This window comes from Cololabis saira, chromosome 19 (assembly GCF_033807715.1).
Source record: "Cololabis saira isolate AMF1-May2022 chromosome 19, fColSai1.1, whole genome shotgun sequence".
Taxonomy (NCBI): Eukaryota; Metazoa; Chordata; class Actinopteri; order Beloniformes; family Belonidae; genus Cololabis; species Cololabis saira.
In genome coordinates, this window is record NC_084605.1 from 29,817,898 (window position 1) to 29,838,993 (window position 21,096).

The 21,096-nt window shown below is 38.9% G+C and overlaps 1 protein-coding gene across 4 annotated transcripts in view; it reads right to left on the bottom strand.

Annotated features, from left to right (window-relative positions):
- The window catches only part of dock1 (dedicator of cytokinesis 1), a 237,588-nt gene that overhangs the window by 51,500 nt on the left and 164,992 nt on the right, over window positions 1-21,096 (bottom strand). For all 4 annotated transcript variants that reach the window (XM_061709031.1, XM_061709030.1, XM_061709029.1 and 1 more), the window contains exons 28-31: window positions 19,983-20,084; window positions 18,841-18,935; window positions 1,624-1,702; window positions 631-731 (exon numbers count right to left, since the gene is read on the bottom strand). In XM_061709031.1, coding sequence (XP_061565015.1) covers window positions 631-731; window positions 1,624-1,702; window positions 18,841-18,935; window positions 19,983-20,084 — 377 coding nt within the window. The remainder of the gene's footprint in view (window positions 1-630; window positions 732-1,623; window positions 1,703-18,840; window positions 18,936-19,982; window positions 20,085-21,096) is intronic.

The window sequence follows — 21,096 nt, forward strand, 5'->3', positions numbered from 1 at the left end:
TCAGAACATTTATTCTCAAATCATTCTCAACACAGTGACACTTGAGGTAGAGAACAAATAGTGTACTGTAAATGTTATGCATTACAAAGTGTAAACTATAGTACCGGTACCGGTACTTATTTGAACTTTCTTTTTTTGTAAGAAAATACTTCCCTGAGAGTCGAAAGAAATAAGTGACAAATAGAAATAAAGTGACAAAGTAGAGCCAAATGCACACTGATTGTATTACTCTCTGAAACTTTAACAGTGGCTGTAACAATGTTACTCTTATCTTTATTTATTTTCCATTAGGAAAGATTAGTTTAGTTTCATTAAGTTTAGATGCTCCTCGTTTGATAGTTGAGTTTGGGTGCGGGTGGGGGAGTCGCATTTAATAAAGCAATTGTCTCACTGAGCAAAACCTAACTGCTCTCTGGTGTGTCGTCTTCCTGCATCTCTAGCTGAGTTAGGTCACAACCAACATCATGTGCCACACAATAACTCGCTAGCTGCAAGACTAGAGCAGCCTCTTAAAGGAACCATGGGATGTTTGAAATCCTTGCGCATCCCTGTGGGCTTCAAAGTGTCTCTGAGGAAAGAACTTGTGCTGTGTGCAGGTTTGAAAAGCGTTTTGAGAGTGCTCATACTTACTTGTGGAAAATCTTGGCCCTTTTGTCACTCGAGAAGTTCTCTAGCTGCAAAGACTCCTGGGTGAGGAAGGCTACAGCCAAGTGGAAGTAATTGTTCCACAGCTAACCCAGATAAAGACAGAGACACAGTGTTGTGGAGAAAAGAATAGGAGATTATTTAACTCGCAGCTCAAAGCCTTGTTTTACCACAAAGCTATTCACTACTACAAATTGTGGGCAGGAAAGCTTTATGGTTTCATTAAATCAAAAGCTTTAGATGAGATGGTTACAATTCTTTGTCAGGGAAGCTGTCCCTGAGGATGAAGAGGCTGGTGATTTAGACCATCGTCTTCCAGAGCGCACTTTCAATCAGACAATGACAGTAGCTCAGAAACGTCTAAAGTTGACTCTATTTTTCATTGCTGTGTAAACAATCCATGTAAGCATATTGAATAATGCACTTTATGCTCTGAATACTGAGAACGATAGAATCAAATAGCACATTTTTGATGAGTATAAACCAACTAGAAGTCTGAGAAATTGTGTACAAGAGTAACGGAGATAAAATTGCTGTAAACCACTGAGCTGCAGCTTTGATTGGAGGGAAAACAAAACAAGTTTACTCAGAAACAGTTTCATACACTTTTAGTTGAATTAAAACACGGTGACTCAAAATAATTTGTTTGTTTACAATAATCTTCTATGTGCCAGACATTAAAAATGCAAAAAGCTGGTCTATTCAAAGGTGAGCTTGTTAACATATTCAGCAATGCACATAAATTGGCCATTACAAAGTAACTGTTGTTATTTTTTTTGTAGCTTTCCTTTAATTATCAGTTCTTTGTTTTGAGGGTCCAACAAGGCAGAATGTGGAAGGACCTCAGTGGGAAACTGGAGCGAAGTGATGTGCAAAAATAATGCCTGAAAGTGCTTTTGAAATTGCCTTTAAAAAGTGCTAGAAATGTTAACCCACTGTTGACTAACAGGCTGACCTTTGTGTTGCTGTTGTACTTACCTGCAGCTCAAAGTTGGTTTGATCCAGAAACTTCTTGTTTAACACCGCTGCATACTGACTAATAGCCCGCAGAAAAACCCTAAAAAGAGAAGAAAAAAGTGTAAAGGTCAAGTCTTTTTCACCAGTAATAGCACAGCAATAATATTAACATTATGTGATTTGCTTACAAATAACTCCCTTTTCATCTCTTGGAATTACTTTTATAAACTGACTGGTTAGTGACCCATTTAAGACATTGTAATCCAACTTAAGAAAAGCACAGGTTTGAGCTAGTTTCTGATTTCTATAAGTGTCCAACAAACACTAAAAGAAAAGACATGAACAGAAAAAAAGAAATAAAGTCATCCATCATCTAGTTCCAGTAATCACTTAGATGTACAAAACATATTTATCTCCGTTACAGCAGTCAGGGACACATTAAACTTTACTGACGACAATACAAATGTAATTTCATAAAAGGCAAAGTTCAGTCAAACTTATAGTGGAAAAAAAAAAGTTGTTGCTTCCCAGGACTCGTTGTTCCACTGAGGGCAGGTATTACCTCTTATCACTCTGGTACACTGTGCTCCATGGACAAAACTAAATACAACTAAATTCAGCCCTTTTTCTTATTTAGGCCACCAGAGAGAAGCAATCATTTGGAATCATAGTGCTGGAGGTCAGAAGGTTAGTACATTGCACAACCATCCACCCAGTTAAACAAGGCAAGTTTCCATTAGTGGCGATCCGAGGGAAAATCTAGCTGCCTGGGATTGCAAAAAAGGTGACCTCCTTGTGTCCCCATTTACAGTGACGGACTTGGTAGGATCCACTGACTGAGCAAACTACCACTCCATAACATCTGTTGGCAATAGGGTACTACTTTCACTGTTTGGCAACCACTATTAAGAAAAAGTAGAAGAAGGCAAAGAAAACGCTAATCTAGAATGAAAAGATGAACATCGACGGAGCTGAGATGGTTTCTGCATTTCTGTTTTCATAGACTCCAATGGTAAGGATGAATGAGAAGGGACGTTTCAAACTCAAAGGGGTCATTAAAAATGGCCGAACAATTTCTTTTCCTGCCTAGAGTGCACTGAATTAGCACCCTGCAAACACTTCCCCCTACCTAGCAGTTAGTACCCCCAGTTAGAGTACCTAACTTATGGCAGGGGATGTGACTTGTCCCCTTAGAGCAGGGGTCGGCAACCCAAAATGTTGAGAGAGCCGTATTGGACCAAAAACACAAAAAACAAATATGTCTGGAGCCGCAAAAAATGAAAAGTCTTGTATCAGCCTTAGAATGAAGGAAAATGGCGAAAGGCGAAATGTTGAGAAAAAAGTCGAAATGTTGAGAAAAAAGTTGAAATGTCGAGGAAAAAACCCAAAATGTCGAGAAAAAAGTAAAAATTTCGAGAAAAAAGTAAAAATTTCGAGAAAAAAGTCGAAGATTAATGTTGAAGTACAATTTTGAGAGAAAAGTCAAAATGTTGAGAAAAAAGTCTAAATGTCGAGAAAAAAGTAAAAATTTCGAGAAAAAAGTCGAAATGTCAAGATTAATGTTGAAGTACAATCTCAAGAAAAAAGTGGAAATGTTGAGAAAAAAGTCTAAATGTTCAGAAAAAAGTCAAAATTTCGAGAAAAAAGTCGAAATGTCGAGAAAAAAGTTGAAATGTCGAGATTAAAAAGGAAATGAAAAAGGAAGAAAGAAAGAGAAAAAGGAAAATAAGAGGAAAAAAAGAAAAAAGAGAAAATAAAGAGAAAAAAAAGAAGAAGAAAGGTCAAACAGTTTTGAAAAAGCTCCAGGAGCCACTAGGGCGGCGCTAAAGAGCCGCATGCGGCTCTGGAGCCGCGGGTTGCCGACCCCTGCCTTAGAGGTTCCCAAAAATTCTCGTTGTTGGGTCTTTCCTGATAATGGAGACATGCGCCAACAGTTGAGGCCCATAAAACTACCACAGAGCCCCATTAACAGAAACAAACCTACACAGTCATGATTGAATAACTGGAGAGAGCTCACAAAGCCACACGAAAGGAGACACAAGAGTTGAAACTTTCACACAAAAAGCACTCTAAATGGAGACAGGTTCAGTCTTCTCTGTCAGAGTGATGAGGTATAGGAGACCAGAAGCACACTCGAATCAAGATGTGATGAGTAAATCTTCCTGAAAACACTGCCTGATGGGTTAATCCACTCGGATACAGCATAATTACATGTTAATAACCTAAGTGGCATGAAGCTTTCAGCAGCAAATGATGATTATAGGTCACAGAGTAAAAGATGTATATTTAGTTTAATTTCATTTCCTGGAATAATCTGCCACATGATGAAAGGTGTACCAGTCTTTAAGAATCCAATAATATGACCCTGTTTTCATTGAAGGAACAACATACCCAGGTTTTTATGGTTTTTCTGAATCTTTGCTGAATTTATTATTAAGAATTTTCCAAACTACTTCAAGTCAGTACCCAAAGATGATAAATAACTGCTTGAATTTGCACACAAGAATACACCAAAACGTGATGAAAAATGGCAAGGTGAAACAAGGACAATTGTCATGCCACTTAAGTGGATTGCATGAGGATACCAAGAGCAGGATATATAGCAGCATCAAGATGTAACGCTCACGTAACCTGCACTGGCAAGTGAGCAGCCATCTGTGGCACATTCAGCTGCAGGATAGCCCTCGGCCTTTGCCCTCACCAGACTATATCATTATCGGAGCTGGGTGTCGCCAACTTTTACGTGCATTGTCTAAGTCTCTTACTTTGAGTTTCAGTTTTGCAGCACCTGGGATCTCGGAACTAACGGGAAGGTCAAAGCTTTAATGCTAAGGAGCTAGAGGAAGGGACTCCCACTGCCCCAAATAACTGACCTTGAACGCCAATAGCATCACTGTTAACGCAGGGTATTTTCAATCAGATACAATATTTATGTCCCACATTTATCTCCATCGTTGACCAAATCCCATCTCGGGGTAATGTTTTATACACATTTTGTGAGACCCAAGGCATTAGCTGCAAAGGTCAACTTTCATTTAACACCTTCAGATATTCCATTAGAACTCAATTTTTCTGGCTCTCTGGCCTCTGAGAACCTTCTACCGTCTCCGAAGCACTCAGACCACCTATTAGCACATCCTGTCTGCACCAGCAAAGGCACCTCCTCTGCACACCTCACTCAATTTTCTGCAGCTGTGAACATGCCAATATAGTTGATACACCTAATGCTGGACTTAATGCTCAACTGCATTTACTTCAATTCCACCAAAGAAAAAAAAAAAGACGGCTCAATGTGCAAGGCTAATTATGAGCCATTGTGTTGGCGTGTGTATATATGTATTCAACCTTTAGTCTGGCGTTTAAGGGACGACATTTATTTACCTTTAAATGTATCTACCTGAATGTCTGAAGTGTCTAGCGTACCCCAATACGCAAAAAAAAAAGGTCCAGGATGGTTTTTCTTTTTCATATATAATATATATATATATATATATATATATATATATATATATATATATATATATATATATATATATATATATATATGTATATATACATACACACACACACAGTATACACATCTTTATAACTATATTTTCCCATTATCTGCATAAACCTTCACAGAATTCCTATGCATTTTTATTTTATTTAAAGATCCTGGAAGCATCTTCTTAGTTTTACTTGAAATTTCTTGATAACATTACAAAGAGTTTAAACAAGGATTTCAAGAGTTTTGATTGTAAACAGTATGTCTTTACCAACTCAGAACAATGAGCCTGTTTTATGCAATAAAACCATAAACTGAATCTGGTTGATTCAGATCAGGTGAACATCAAAAACTAAGCGGAGCTAAGTTGTGTTTGCAGTTGTGTCCTATTTATTATAGTTTATTACATCAAAGACTTTTGTTTTGTCGTCAGCAGCTTTTCAATAATTAAAGGTTTTTTTCAATAATTTCTGGACATTTCATGCTCCGTGCTCTCAGACGAGGAGTCAATTCTTATCGACTATAATACATATTTCTAGTTATTTTCAATCAAAACAAAAAAAACAATAATACCAACACTCAAACATCTCTTCACCATTGATAATTACTTCTAATCACCAGTTGCAGTAATTTCTCCAGACATTAGCGATGCTGCCCACAGCTTCGACTTCTGGGTCACGCAGCGAGGAAAAGTGGAGATCAATGCCTTTCACAGCTTCTGGCTAAACATGACTCAACAGGCAAAATGCAGCTGTAATCAACCTTTTCTTCCTTATCTCCCTTTTAGGTATAAGTAAGTCCTCATGGTTCCACTAAAACTGCTTGAAGAAGCGTGCAGATGAAATTTCCCGTGCTCTCGACACAGATGATTTGTACCGTCTGTGTGGCAGTGAGAGACGCTTTCCCACAAACATGCTCTGAGTGCCTCTCTCTTGAATTGCACTCCACATGATCATTTAAGACTATGCCAACTAAAAGCTTGCTCGAAGCAGGTAGCCTGTCTGTACAAAGACGTGTAATGGGCTTTAACGGATGGTACAGGTCCTCCGTAAGCACATCCTGTCATTAATTAAAGTGAAAAACTTAATGAGGTGGATGAAAATAGAATATAGTCTCCCTCACGGTGGGCTGAGACAGAGATACTCCAAAAGAACTATTTGGTCAAGATGAGAGGAAGTCAGATCAAGCTTTTTAACATTCGGATGTATCATTTCTAACATTGGTTTAAAAGACGTTATTAAAACAGTGTTCCTTTTGGAAATGTGAGATACTAATAATAATTCTGCTCGGATAGTATTCGAGAGTCTAAGAGCAGGTATTCTGTACATTTTATGATTAAAAGATACATTAAATGTAGAACATGTTCTTAGTTCAAACACAGGTGTACATTGTGAAGATAAAGTTAAATATACCATCTTTAGTATTCTTTTAAATTGCCATTTTTAAGAGAGCCAAATGTGAGAGGAAAAGATGTTTTCTCTGCCTCAGGAAATATTATCATGCCGCAGATGGAAATACTTCACTGAGGATGGCAAAAATACGAACGAAGATAACAAGAATTTTGAGAGACATCCCCAAAATGTGATTAAAAAAAATATCACTGGTGTTCTACCTTGCTTCTATTATTCATTTTTCTTTGCCATCTCTAGTCCAACAGGGAAATCAAGGTAGTTCTGATCATCTCCTGAAAACACAACACTTTATTACTTTCTGCTTACAGTGACAAAAAGATAACCTAACTTTTTAATTAGGCTGCACACCAAGCAACATTGCAGCTCCTACACGGCTCTCATTTTAATCCCTCGTATGTGGGGCATCGTTGTTATAAGTATGCTCAATCAAGTTGTCAGTGTCAGAAAAATCCCCCATTACTGCTGATTGATGAGCGTGCTGCACATTTACATGCAAGCAAAGAAAAAGGAGGACTTGCTTTTTAGACCCATGCTGTTTCTGTTATTGTTGTTTTAAATTTAAATCCGGTGACTTCCTGCTGCGACGGTACACAGCCTTCAACTTTCGGATGATCTGTGCCTTGGCTATGTGCTAATGAAAGGTTATCAGCAGATCATACTTGCTAATCGAGTTCAGAGAGCATCACTGATAACCATCATCAGCCATTTGCATACTATTACTGAATAACTGGCATATCTGCCTGTACTGAGAGATAATTCAAGGTGAAAAACCTTCATTATCACACTACTTAATGAAATCTGATTAACCCTCATTTCAGACCCTTGATCTAATATGATATCAATGCATCTGTAAATATATTTTGACTAAATTTGTAGAGCTGTCATGCAATTTAAACTGGTAAAAAGTGTGTAATGGCATCCTGGATACGGTGGAAGAATTCAAAGTGAGCAGCACACCCTGATGATGAAAAAGAAACCTTTCATGTCTCAAAAATATCACTGTGGTGAGTCAAACTTCTGCTGTCATCTAGTAGACTTCAGCATTTAAACGGAGAAGGCGAGATCCTCAGTTTAACCCCTGAATGCCTGATGTGTCATATCTTATACGTACATCTCTTAGACCCCTACAACACCCCCATAATCACAACATAAAAATACTTTTAGATAATCACAAAAAATCTGAAAGAATTATAAAATGACCCAACTTATTAAAAGTTTTGATTAAGAAACTGTTAAACACAGAATTGGTGGTGTTCGCTTGTAAAAAAAAAAAGAAAAAAAAAGGATTTTCTGTGTTTTATTTCATAATTCTGAGATTAAAGGTTTAAGCCACTTCAAGCATAATTAAAACGCTTAGCTTTAACTGAGATGATGGTGTTAAATTAAATCTTTTGACCGATACAAAATCGACCTGTCTTGCTGAAAGACATTAACCTTTAAATCGATTCATCTGAATGCTGAACGGGGGGAATAATAATAAAACACAAAAAGACCAAATGTATTTTAATGAAACATCTAAATGTTATACCTTGATGTTTTCCTTTATGTGCCTACACTTAATAATAAAACTTGACACCAAACCCTTGCTGTCATCTTGTAATCTGAGAAGTAACAAAAACTGATTTATATACACAGGTGTTTTTTGTTTTAAACACAATATGCTTTATAAAACTAAAATAAACTACAAGCCAACTGTTCCAGCTGCTGCATTGTGGTTACCAGCAGCAGGAAAAATCAATAATGACAGCGCTGCAATAGTTTCATGCCATGCAGCAGGTTTAGTCGGTAAGCAGATCATATTTGCTAATAAGTGTAAAGTACAAAGTTTAGCCTCGACTGGTGGGAGGATCATTAGTTTTGCAGGTTTTTAATCATAAATCAAAGTATAGGCAATATTCAAATTCCAACTGGCTTGTGACACTAGATGAAAACATAACTCAGCTTTCCTGCAGGCCAGTGAGGACCTGTCTGTTATGCAAATATCATGATGAAAACCTCCAGTCTCTTGTATGACGGCAGAGTCAGAGCGAGGGAGCCATGTTCCACCTGACTATAAATACAGAGATCTAACATCTTACAATGACAGCAAAGACTGCTTCCCATTCCAGCCAAAAGTTTGCGAGGAGCTGAGTTGATTACTAATGAGGCAACACCGGCTGATTTAAATAGAACTGCAGAATGTAAGTGAGCAGGAAAACTCAACATTTTTCGGAGCTGGAGTCAGTCAGTGTTGGCAAAGTTCATATCGAGATAACGAGGTACACACGGTTAAAAAAAAAAAAAAAAAAAGAATCACGAAGCAATTAAAACAGATTTTAGCAGGCTGAACCTTTAACACAGTCTTTTTCCATGATTCCAACACAAATTATATGCGGAAAATTACAGCCCTGAGGGGGAAAACGCACTTTTAATTTCCGCACACGGAACGAGACAATAGTTTTCTGAGAGTCAGTTGATAAAGATATAAACACATTTCATCAATGACAGCTTTGGTCCTTGACAGCATTTACAATCAGTGTATACGAGATTATTGCGTACGGCTTTAATATAGAAGACTAATCTTCATGACCCTTTTAATCACGGCTGATTGCTATGTGCAACGACGCTCATTTGAATTCCAAACTAAAAGCAAATCAGATATGCAGTTATGCGACGGGCCCTTTCCGTTTGATGATCTGCAGACAAGTAATTGAAAGGAGGATTAATTGAGTGCAATACAAAAATATCAGTTACATTCAAAGTCGAGAGACACTAATTAGCTGCAACATACATGCTAAGTCTCCGATAAATATTTGCCTCAAATAACATTAGAGATTTGTACCCAAAATGTCTGCCAGCAGCAGAAAATAAGACCGAACCATTGCTAAAGTGGAAGTGGCTGTTTTTATGGCTGCTGAGAACTGCTAAGGTCCGGGACAAACGATACCGCCGTTGGTATTTATGTCCACCAATTGTAATCTAAAAATTCCAGGACACTGCTAACAATTGTGTTAAACACCTGTAATACCCCACAGGCTGTGTGACTCGGTTAGCATCCGGAGCTGCTGCAGAAGGGAGATCATTAACCACCACAAGGCAACAACAGAACGTCAGAAGTTTTCATCGAGTTTCCTCTGAAAGTTTTGCAAATCTTCACTTCAGTGATGAGCAGGTTACTGTACGCGCTTGTTAATAAATTAAAATAAACCGCTGTCAAGTTCGCTTAGATCTGCACATGGTATTTCATCTGAACTGACATCTCCAGTAACTGTTCATCTGGACTTCCTTGTGACGAATCTTTTCAAACTGTGGGCAGATCATGCTCATGGCATCCTGGGTCAGGTCCACTCAGCTGTGTACTACACAAACATTTAGCATCTGCCTTCTTAAAACAAATCTGGCTAAAGCTGTAGAAAAATCGTGACGTTAACGGCACATTCGTTTAGCTGGCGGATCTCCCCACACAGACTACCCAGACCTCGCCCACTTACCCCTTAATAGTTTTAAGCTTTCATGTTCTCATGAAACTATTGCAATAGCTTAGCATGATGTTAAGTTTGCAACTGCACCTAGCATGTTGTTTGAGGTACAGTACTTTTCAAAATCATTATTTTTTTAATCGGTTTACTTTTATGAAATGAAAAAATGTCAACAACTCTTAAACAGTCTGTTAATACAATTAACAGCAGAATAAGCCATGTATGTTTAAAAACAATGCTCTTCTAGGTTTGTCAGTAGCTAAAATGAAAGCATTAGCAAAAGAAAAGATTATGCATCTTTTAAGTGTGTTTATTTCTGCTTCAAAATGTTAACATGGGGATCAGTGGAACCAGATTCATATTCTAAGCCTGCTGCCCCTACTGGTAATTTTAGGAACTGCATATTGTGGCACTTCCAGGTTGAAATCGTTTGACCCTGAAGGCTACAGGGTTGTCAGATCACGTGAGAAAAATAAGCGACAGTCATGTGAATAGTGAAAACACTAGCATGGTTATATGTTATTAAAACAGTATGGATCAATATGAATTAGTGGAGTTTCAAACATTATTGAACGAGTCAAGATGTGTCAGGGTGACAAATCAGAGAGAAGTGAGCAAGAGTAATTTCTGTTGATAAAATGTCACATGTTTGCAACTAAGAGACTAACACTATTTAATGTCATGTTGTATATAAAAGTAAGGATGTTTGGTGTGTATACACCAGACAGTCCAGTGAGTGAGATTTAAATGCTTTTACAAAATGAGCTGCCAGTGATTTCCGTTGCTTCCTGCTTGTAAGGTTTTGTTACCGTATATTTCAAGTGCCACAATCCACAACTCTGGAAATCAAGCCCAAAAAACCAGCAACTCCTGATATTTTACAATAACTTCACAAAAATCAAGCCCAAAGTTGTTTAATAGTGGAATTGGCAACGTGACACACGTACCGAGACAGAAACAACAAAACAGTGGCCGCTCGTTGACATTGATAGAGATGACAGTTGATGAGGGAGGAGAATAACATGCTTGAAGTGGGGGAGGAGGAAGATTTGTTACTATTCGCTATTCCCAAGAAGATGGAAATAAAAGCACTGCGGTACAAACTTCTGCTCCAGCAGAAAAGCGGGATGACCATGCATTGACCATGCCCACTTTACATGTCTGACCAAATCTCACAAAAGTTCTGAGAGAAAAAAGTTCTGTTCAGATGATGATGTGTCGAAAACAAGAGGCGAGAACCCCTAAACCAGAATTGCGAGGAGAATCATACGTCATTTAGTTCTTGCCACCTCCAGAACAAGAACAAGTTGTCTGTATCAGCCTCAATTCTATACATGAACCACGATAACTAAAAAGGGAAGTAACTGGACATAATTCCACTTCATGAGTGTGTAAGTAGTCCAAGTTAAGGTAAACAATAAATAACTTATTTTACTTTAATCACTAGAACAGAGAAATGAGGGAGGACATAAGAGGAGATTCCACATAAAAACACTGAAGCTTTTGAGTTTATACCAGGATAAGCAGCAGTGTCACAATGAGGCACTGGCAAACAGCTTTACTGTTTATTATCATCCGTCTTAGAATTATGAGGAAGCCCAATAGAAAGACAACCTAATACATTTTACACAGCATACTGCTTTTAGTGCGGCAATATGCTGCACAAACTTGGCGAGAGAAAAAGATCAGGCATAGATAAGTCTGTCTGTGTCAATAGTTGTATGCTTATATTTTTGGGAGGCGCAGGGTGGACTCCACCACAGATACAACTATGGGCTCAGTGTTCATCTAATACAGAATCAGGAAGCATTCGCGAGCACATTAAGTGCAATTTTTCGAAGCAATTGCGTAAACAACTTGCTCAGATATACAAAAGCGATGGTGACGGTGGGTGGGGGGGCATGTTGAAGGGAGGCAGCAGGAAAGATTAGGAAGAGCACTTTGCATATTCAAGATATCCACGTATGAAACCCATTTTAGAATTTTAATCCCATTCAAGACATAAGCAACTGCTTTTATGAAACAGAGTTAACAAATAAAGAAAGATTTACCTATTTCTAGGCATAATGTGATGAAAATTAATGGAGGTAAAAAAAAGGATGGATTAAGTCTTAAGTAAAAGTATATATAAATAAATAAATATATATATATATATATATATATATATATATATATATATATATATATATATATATATATATATATATATATATATAAAACTTTTTTTTTTTAAATGTCAGATACCATTAATGCTATTTTAAGTTGCTGGGTGCATTTGGGACAAATGGGTTCACACCAAAATCTGCATTCTTTTCACCCGCTGTGATTCCTCCCCCTTTCTAGTTTTCCTAACCTGCCCTTCAGGTCCTGGCTTATTCTTTAGTCATAAATCAACTCGAAATGGCAGGCGTCCAGTTTCAGAAAGCCTCTCCTAATGAGTCTATGAGGGATTGATTGAATGGAATACTGAGTGAAAGAGCTGCTTCTTCAAACTCTTTTTTTTTTTTTATCTTTGCTACCTCCAAGCAGGAATCTGAGAACGCCAACAGATCTCAAACTCTTACTATTAACAAACTGCGACATAGTTGGGTCTTCTAAGGTAAAATCAACAAATAAGAATTATGATACATCCATGTCTGGTGCAATACAAACACATTTTTCTGTCATGTCCTTGAACTGGCATAAAAAAAAGTAATGTATTCTCCTACATGATGGAATCTAAATGTAGAAGTTTTTTTCTTTTGTTGTCTGCTTCCGTTGAATGAGTGACTTTAAAATGCATTGTAATATACACTCACCAGCCATTTTATCAGGTACACCTTGCTAGTACTGGGTTTCCCCCCCTTTTGCCTTCAGAACTGCTTTAATCCTTCGTGGCATACATTCAACAAGGTACTGGAAACCTTCCTGAGAGAGTTCGGTCCATACTGACATGACAGCATCACGCAGTTGCTGCAGATTTGTCGGCTGCACATCCTTGATGAGAATCCCCCGTTCCACCACATCCAGAAGGTGCTAATTGGATTGAAATCTGGTGACTGTGGAGGCCGTTTGAGTACAGTGAACTCATTGTCATGTTCAAGAAAGACCAGTCGTACATGATTCACGCTCTATGACGTGGCGTGTTATCCTGCTGGAAGCAGCCATCAGAAGATGGTACACTGTGGTCATAAAGGGATGCACGTGGTGAGCAACAACACTCAGGTAGGCTGTGGTGTTGACACGATGCTCAGTTGGTACTAATGGGCCCAAAGTGTGAAACTATTCCCACACCCAGAGGTGGTCCTGGCTACTTTTGCGCCCTGGGCGAACTGTCCATCAGACACCCACTGAATATAGTGCTCAGACTGTAGCAGATTTTTTAACCTGGCTCTTTCACCCTTTCACAACCGGTGTAAAGTGGTAAAGTGCAATCTAGAACTTGACTTTTCTAGCCTTCTTTGCAGCAAAATCAAGAATTACATCATCATACGAAATCTGTTGTGGAACTGTATGACTGATGCTGATGATGGCAAGTCCAGAGAGACGCTCCTGTGACATAGTGAACCTAGAGTATGTTTTAATAAGCTTCAGCAAACTCCTTTCTGCTTCCGCTACTGTCACTGGAAGGGTCAGACCAATTCTGAGTGCAGTCTTGTATCCCACAGCTCCTCACACAGACTCACAGCCAAAATTATTTTTTCCTCCATCTTGATCGTCTCTGATCTACAACCCGCAAGTTTTTTTCCACCCTCCACCACTTTCTCTCCTATTGGAAGCGCCGAGATGTCGTCACGGTGAAATTAAAAAATGTTCAATTCAGGCCGCCGCGGCGGGCACCCTCTCGCGCGCCGCTGAGCTCAGCGGCAGAGCGGTCCGCTCTTGCGCCGCGGCAGCCCATACACAATGAATGGGAAAGCCGGCGGCGGTCGCCGCTTTGCGCCCTCTATGTGAAAGGGGCAGCCCCTTTTGCGTCTGGGGGCCTGCCTGCCCGAATTGAAAATTTTTTACCGTGCCGCGCTGTTATGACATCTCGGTGCATCCAATAGAGGAGAAGGGAGAAGAGAGAGAAGGGAGCTGGTGGTGGAGGCTATGCGCCGAATCTGCGGCCTACCCGGCGGTGGGCGCGGCGCAATCTGCTGCTTTGCAGAGCAAATTTTTATTTTACATTTATTTTTTTGAGGGTGCTCGTGCACCCCCACGTGGATTGCGCCCCGGGCAGTCGCCCATATTCCCCATAGCAAAAACCGGCCCTGCCCACACCATTACACCCCCACCAGCCTGAACCGTTGATGCAAGGCAGGATGGATCCATGCTTTCATGTTGTTGACACCAAATTCTGACCCGACCATCCAAATGTCGTCTTCCAGATCGTCTTGACCATGTCTACATGCATCGAGTTGCTGCCATGTGATTGGCTGATTAGAAATTTGCGTTAACGAGCAGTTGGACAGGTGTACCTAATGAAGTGGCCGGTGAGTTTTAGTCACGCTACAAAACATTTTTCCTGATTGATAAAATATCTTTTGGTTTTTGCAGCAATTAAAGAGCTTAATGGGTGGGTGAATATATTTATAAAATATCCCTAATTGCACTTGAGCATCCAACATAATTTTTCCTCAGTTGCTTAATTAAATGTACTTTCTGCTGATCAAATGCTTTGCCAGAAAGCATGAAATAAAATAATAATAATACAAATCACACCATTGGCTGATGTTCAGATTACTCAGAAACATCTATATTAGAGTCAACGTCAATTTTTCAACTCACCTTGGAAAACAAACTTGTTTCCTGTCATTTTAGAAAACATGCAAATCCCTTTCTGTTGCCAATTAGCTTTGGTTTTATTAAGTCATAGCTGGTTGGTGCAGGGGAAGTGGAATGAGGTAGCTAACTGCGCTGATGCCGCTGTCACAGGGGCAATTAGAGCCTATAAATCAGTTTGCAACCTGGAGGAAGTAAGAACTGATGGGAGGAGAAGGAGTAGGAGGTGATGCCCATCTCATTAGAGGTGCTATCACAATATGTGGACATGAAAGAACCCTCCCTGTGCTAAATGTGGCATGTGTGAATTCCCCAGAAACAGGACACCATGAGGAAGACAGATGGAGGTAATGTGTGAAAAAAAGTGATTTAAAAGAAAAAAAAACTAGAATTAGAATAAATATAGATATAAATTAAATATATAATATATATATATTTAATATATAATATATTATATATAAAGAGTCTTAATCAAGGTTTTTTTAAACTGTACTGCCAAGATTTTCTATTCACTAAAATTCTAATTCAAATGGCGGACATAAGACAAATATCACTTGGCTTGACGGTTGCCCTTGGGTCTATAAACTTTTAATATCTTTTAGCTAATTGTTCTAAATTCATGGCACATTTACTGAACGTTTCAATGTCATCTCCCTCATTAATTCTTTTACCACCTGCAGTGAGAATATCCTTCATTCAGCAAAAAAACAAAAAACCCACCTCCAATAAAACCCTCTGTACACAACCAGCTTAGCATTAAATGACAAAAAGTTAAGATGTAATTAGTGAATAGAGAAGAACAAAACATATCTAAAAGGAAAGTGCATATCCCATTTCTACAGATTAATTTGCTTTATTGCTGTTAGAAAAAACTCAGGGTACACACACACACACACACCAAATTGTATGTGTATGTGTATGTGTATATATATATATATATATATATATATATATATATATATATATATATATATTAATAACATAAATATATGTGACATATTAAAAAAAAATATATATCATATGTATTTTATATAAAAAATGCACATAGGTTCTTACCATCATGGTATTAATCATTAATATATGTGCAAACAAGAAAAAAACAAAACCTCAGGGTACGATATCAATCCAGAGGAGCAATTTTATTGTTCAATATAATCACAAAAGCTTTAAATATTCAGTTTTTTCTTAATGGCTTCTGCTCTGATCCATCAATTATCTATCCATGGTCATGGTGGTCTGCTGGAGGCTATTCCAGCTACCCTTGGGCTGACGGCAGGGGTCAGCACCAGACAAGAACACCAGTTCATCGCAGAACCACCTGTATACAGCCACACACTCACACTCACTCCTCGAGTCAATTTGGAATCATCAATTAGCCCAACATGGATGTTTTAGACTGTTGAGAAACTATCCAGTGCTTTTACTACAGTAAGACCACTTAAACCTTCAGAACAAACTGGTGATTGTAGTTTGAGGTGACAGGCTAACAGGCAGTCATTGTCTGATATAAAGGGGAATGGTGGAGTTTGGCCCATTTGTCTCGAAGACAACACAAGGCTCAGTTCACAAAAACGCTGCTTAAAACTGCTTAAGAGAGACTAAGAATGAACTGGGAGCTCACTGATACTGAAAGTAAAGAATCACAGCGACTAAGGGGTGCTCAAATTGGCTTTTAGGTCCCGTGAATGCATGTGGAGGCATGGATGTGTGATGTGTTGAGTGTGAGACTCAGGAGGGTTAGGGCCTGCCTCATTTGCTGGCATTGCACCTCAGTCTGCACCAGATGTGATCCGGCCACCTGCAGTGTGCAGAAGAGCAACCCGACAAGGCTCCACCGCCGTCTTCTACTCGGTGACCCAGGAGGCAGATGATGTTTTTTAGCAGGGGCCACTCTGAATCTCAGAAGGACTATAACTCGCAGCAATCAAAGGGACTAATGAAAGCAATAGAATGGAAATGGAGTTGCAGTGCAATCTCTAGTCAAATGTCTGAGCTGGGGATGATGGTGGAATAATTTTGAAAGGAGCAGCCAGGAGCTGAAAACTGCTCACAGTCAAATGGGCTCCGCTGGTATAAACACTGCACCTGCTGTAAATGGCCACTTTCAAGCTGCTCCCGACAGCAACGGCTCCGAGCCTGGCTATTTTACGTTTCAATGTTTTTCACGGATGAGAATTGCAGTCATTTGGATCCTCGCCAATTTTTCATGTTGAAGACAATCATGAATCTTATTGGCTGCCTTTCTACGGATAAGGAAAACCAGTATGTACACTGCATTCAGTATATGACTAAAATATTGCCCGACAGCAAAAAACTAAACAATAAACTAAACTGGCATATAGAAAAATAATCTGACCAAACAACTTGAGGAGAAACTTTTGATATACAGTTTTTTTTTCTTTCAAGGTAAACTTAAAAGTTTAATACATCAAACTTTCATAGTATAACATCATATCTGATTTCTGATGTGTGTCCTAAGTATCCCCTTAATGTTTTTTTAGCAGTATTGTTTAACAAATCTGAGTTTTGAATCCATTTGCAAAAATGTATTGTTTACAAGGTTCTTTTAAAAGGAAAGCATGGCCGTACACCCATCTATCGCCACTAACTTCCATCTCAATGCAAACCAAGCAGAGGTCCTCGCCACTACGCCCTGGATCTGCACCACAGATCTCCTCCAAGCCGGAAGCAGCTGAATCACTTCACCTAAGAGGTGTCTGAGAGGCAATTTTGAAGCACGCTCTTCACGATGTGAAAGAGCATCAACTCCACACGAAGCCCTTCCCCTGAACCGCTGATACGATAAATTGAAGGTCTTTGCTGGACAGAACCTTCAAAGCCATGAAATTTGGAGAAATGAAAGAAAAGATGTGATCTGAAATATAAACTGTCTGACCTTTGTTTCTTATAACATGTAATGAACAGATATGGTGGCAAAAGGCAACATCAGTACACCAGGAAGAATTTTCATAATTTCCCTTTCTTTTGAATGATTGTGGAAAAGATGGATTTCTTTTTTCTTAGTTTAAAGATTGTGACCATTTGCCAAAATGTGTCATCAAAGTGTGACAATGCCATGAGGCCTTAGTGAAATGTCTGTTATGCTTTAGTCAAAATACCCCAGAGATGCAGAGCAAAACCACCTATTTTCAGGGTGTCTGATTTTGTCATGTCTCTTTATGGTACCCAGTATTTAGGGGGTGGGGTCAGCCACTGCGCTCCATCCCTTTCCCCTCTTCTTATAGGTGCTTTGAGCTCCTTCTTTCCCAGGGTCAACAAATGTAATGTGATGTGAAGTTAGGGGAAGAAGAAGATGAAGCTGCTCTAATTTGGGTCTGTGATGTAGCAATGTAGCAGCACTCTGCAGGTCTGAACCACTCACTCATTGACATTTAGACTTTGGCATTAATAAACATGCCGTCAAGTACACAAAATGTCATTTTGATCATGAGCTCATTTTCAAACTAAATGAATGAATGAATAAATATATGATATCAGCTCAAATATAGATAGAGGTTTTCATATGACATGCTGGTCTGTCATTGCATTATTAGTGCATACACACACATTCTGATACTATATATACTGTATATATATATATATATATATATATATATATATATATATATATATATATATATATATATATAGTATATAAATGTATAGTGAAGTGTATTCTTACAAAATGTGTTAATTCTTTTCAAGCTCTAACATTCCCCTGACAAAAAGCCAAGCTCTTGAAAAAACTGCAAAGACTGCAAAGCACAGTCCATGTCTTTTTTCACATCTTCAACAAAAAATGAAATCAGGCACGATTCACATTAATAAAACAGGAAGCTGCAGCAGCACAACAAGCACAAAAGTAAAGAGATGCTGAGACTAAGTTTCCAGATTAGCAGACAGTGTACACCAGAGCATTTATAATTCATGTGACTGTTTGTGGCTTCGCTGACTGCTCATCTGATTGCTGCACTGCTGAGGTCTTGTGCCGATATTTGCATGGAGCGAGGAACATTTGAAACAAATACTCTTACCTTTTTCTAACTACTGTTCCTTAGCAACAGAGTAGGGAGTTTCGAGCAGCATGATTTTTGGGTGCGTTTACGTGAATGCATGAGTCCAGCAAAAGTGTACTTACTTATTTTGCATCATGTTCATTATGATCCAGTCCGAGGGGTACACATTCTTTCCGATGAGGTCTTTAAACATGATAAATGTTTCCATTAGGAAATCCTGTGAGACAAACAAAGATTTCAAAATGAAAACTCTTCCCACCTCTGAGATAAGAACAATCTGAAATGAAACAGCAGGAGTTTGTGGCTCTTGGGTGCCAACAGCTTTTAGATTAGTTTTTAAGGTCAAGGACATGACTATATAGGACACAAGTATTTCCCTTTTTGCAGGGAGCGTGTGTAATCCAGTACATTTGTGATGCTCACGTTAGCAAAAGAATAAGCAGCATTCAGCCAACATCTGAATAGCATCAAGACACATAACTAATTCCCACACTGTTACGGAGGCTCACAACAACAAGTCCAGACACTCCATAACTCTATACCTATTCAGGGTAACAATGTCACAGTCATCTTCTAAGTCCATTTTATTTGGGCCAGTGTCAGGTATGAAAAGTCAGAAGGAAGATCAAGCTGCACAGTGAACTTAATCCTGTTATGATCAGCTTCATCCAATCCTATGCATTATTACGAGGGTCAGCAAGCTATTTTTTACATTTCTGCTGATTTCTTCACAGAACACAGAACAGTAGAGGAGAAAGCAAATAGTTAAAAAGAAGTTAAGAAGAACATAGTGCCAAAACCCACCATCTTTTAATTTCCCCGTTGATAAAAGTACACCTGAAATGTAAATAATGTTCATGTGCCTCCAACAAAGCTTCTGAATTACTAACTGGGATGAAAGCAAACTGTGGGTTTGCTTATTTTTAGAGTGAATTAATAAAATGCTAATCTAGCCGTGCATAATGGGGAAATGCCACTTTGAGGAGATGATTACTCAGAGATAAAATTAAAAAACCTCTGACATTTTTTCCTCCCCTACGACATGTTGGGTCTCAACAAGTGATGCATCTCCCTCAGGAAATCTTGTCACGCTGTTCTTTTAGAAGCCCGACAGCAAAAAAACTAAAACGTTATACTTAATTGCGGTCGACAAACATTTATGAAATATTTTTGCTCTACAGATTAATCTTGAAGGTTATTAAATGATGATGTAGACGGACAGATCTAATCTACATTAGCAGACACACTGATAAGATGTACTCACAACCACATCACTCCTTATCGTGCCGAAGGTGTTGATCAGATGAGCATAATGATAGTCATCCATCTGCCTCAGTGTAGCAGTCATGCAGGCCACGAAGCTCCCCTGGAAGAGAGAGAGAGAGGGAAGTGCATTCAATAAACATTCAAGTTCAAACTGAAGACTGAGGAATAAATGACTCTGTGCCTGTGATTTTGATTGCTGCGGACCAGTTGATCTGATTGGATCTGAGTACTGAAGCAGGTTTGGCCTCCCAGCTTTGATGGGGTAGACGACCCTCACACGGTGGATGATCTCATTAACCTGCTGCACTCCACTTCTCTGGTCTTTGTCTCCACTGATTATAATGCCTGGAGGTCCTGAGAGCGTGCTGCCTTCACTCTGCCGTGAGCTACCATGTGAATGTGGTGCCAAGGCGAGATATGGGAAAGCCCACGTGTGGGCGCCCATCGCCAGTCAGTAGTAATGTGAATGGACAAGGCCTGAACTGGAAGAGTGACTGGGAGTGCAGGACCTACACACTGAGGTCACTATTTGACTGTTAAGCAGAACAGAGTGGAGTGTAAACTGTCTCAAACTGAGACGCTGTTCAAATCATTCATACTCAGAACTAATCACTCTGTACAACTAAACAGGAAAAAAAGAAAAATATGGCTGGGAAGAATATGTCCACTGGTATTACCTGTTTTAATTTGTTAAAAAAAAAAGAAAGAAAAAAAGTTGTGATGCCTTTATGTTTGTGAGCCATTTCAGTTCTTTTTTTACACTTTTTGATAAATATTAATTAAAATATGATTAAATACTAAAGACATTCTGGGGAGAGGTATTTTATGCTCTTAAAGAGGTTCTTCAACAGGATATACCTCGAGACTCTACTGTGGCTCTACTAGGAGTGATGCCAAAAGGAATGAATGGGAGGTCCAAAAGATATCTTTTAAACATATTACTTACAGCAGCACTGAAGTGTATAACTATTAGATGGTTGAAACCAACCACCCCTTCATATAATATATGGATCCAGAAGGTTTGGGACCTCTATCAGACGGAGCACATTATATATCTATTAAGGCTCCAAAAGTCCATCTTTACTAAAACGGTGGAGTCCTGTAGTGTCTTT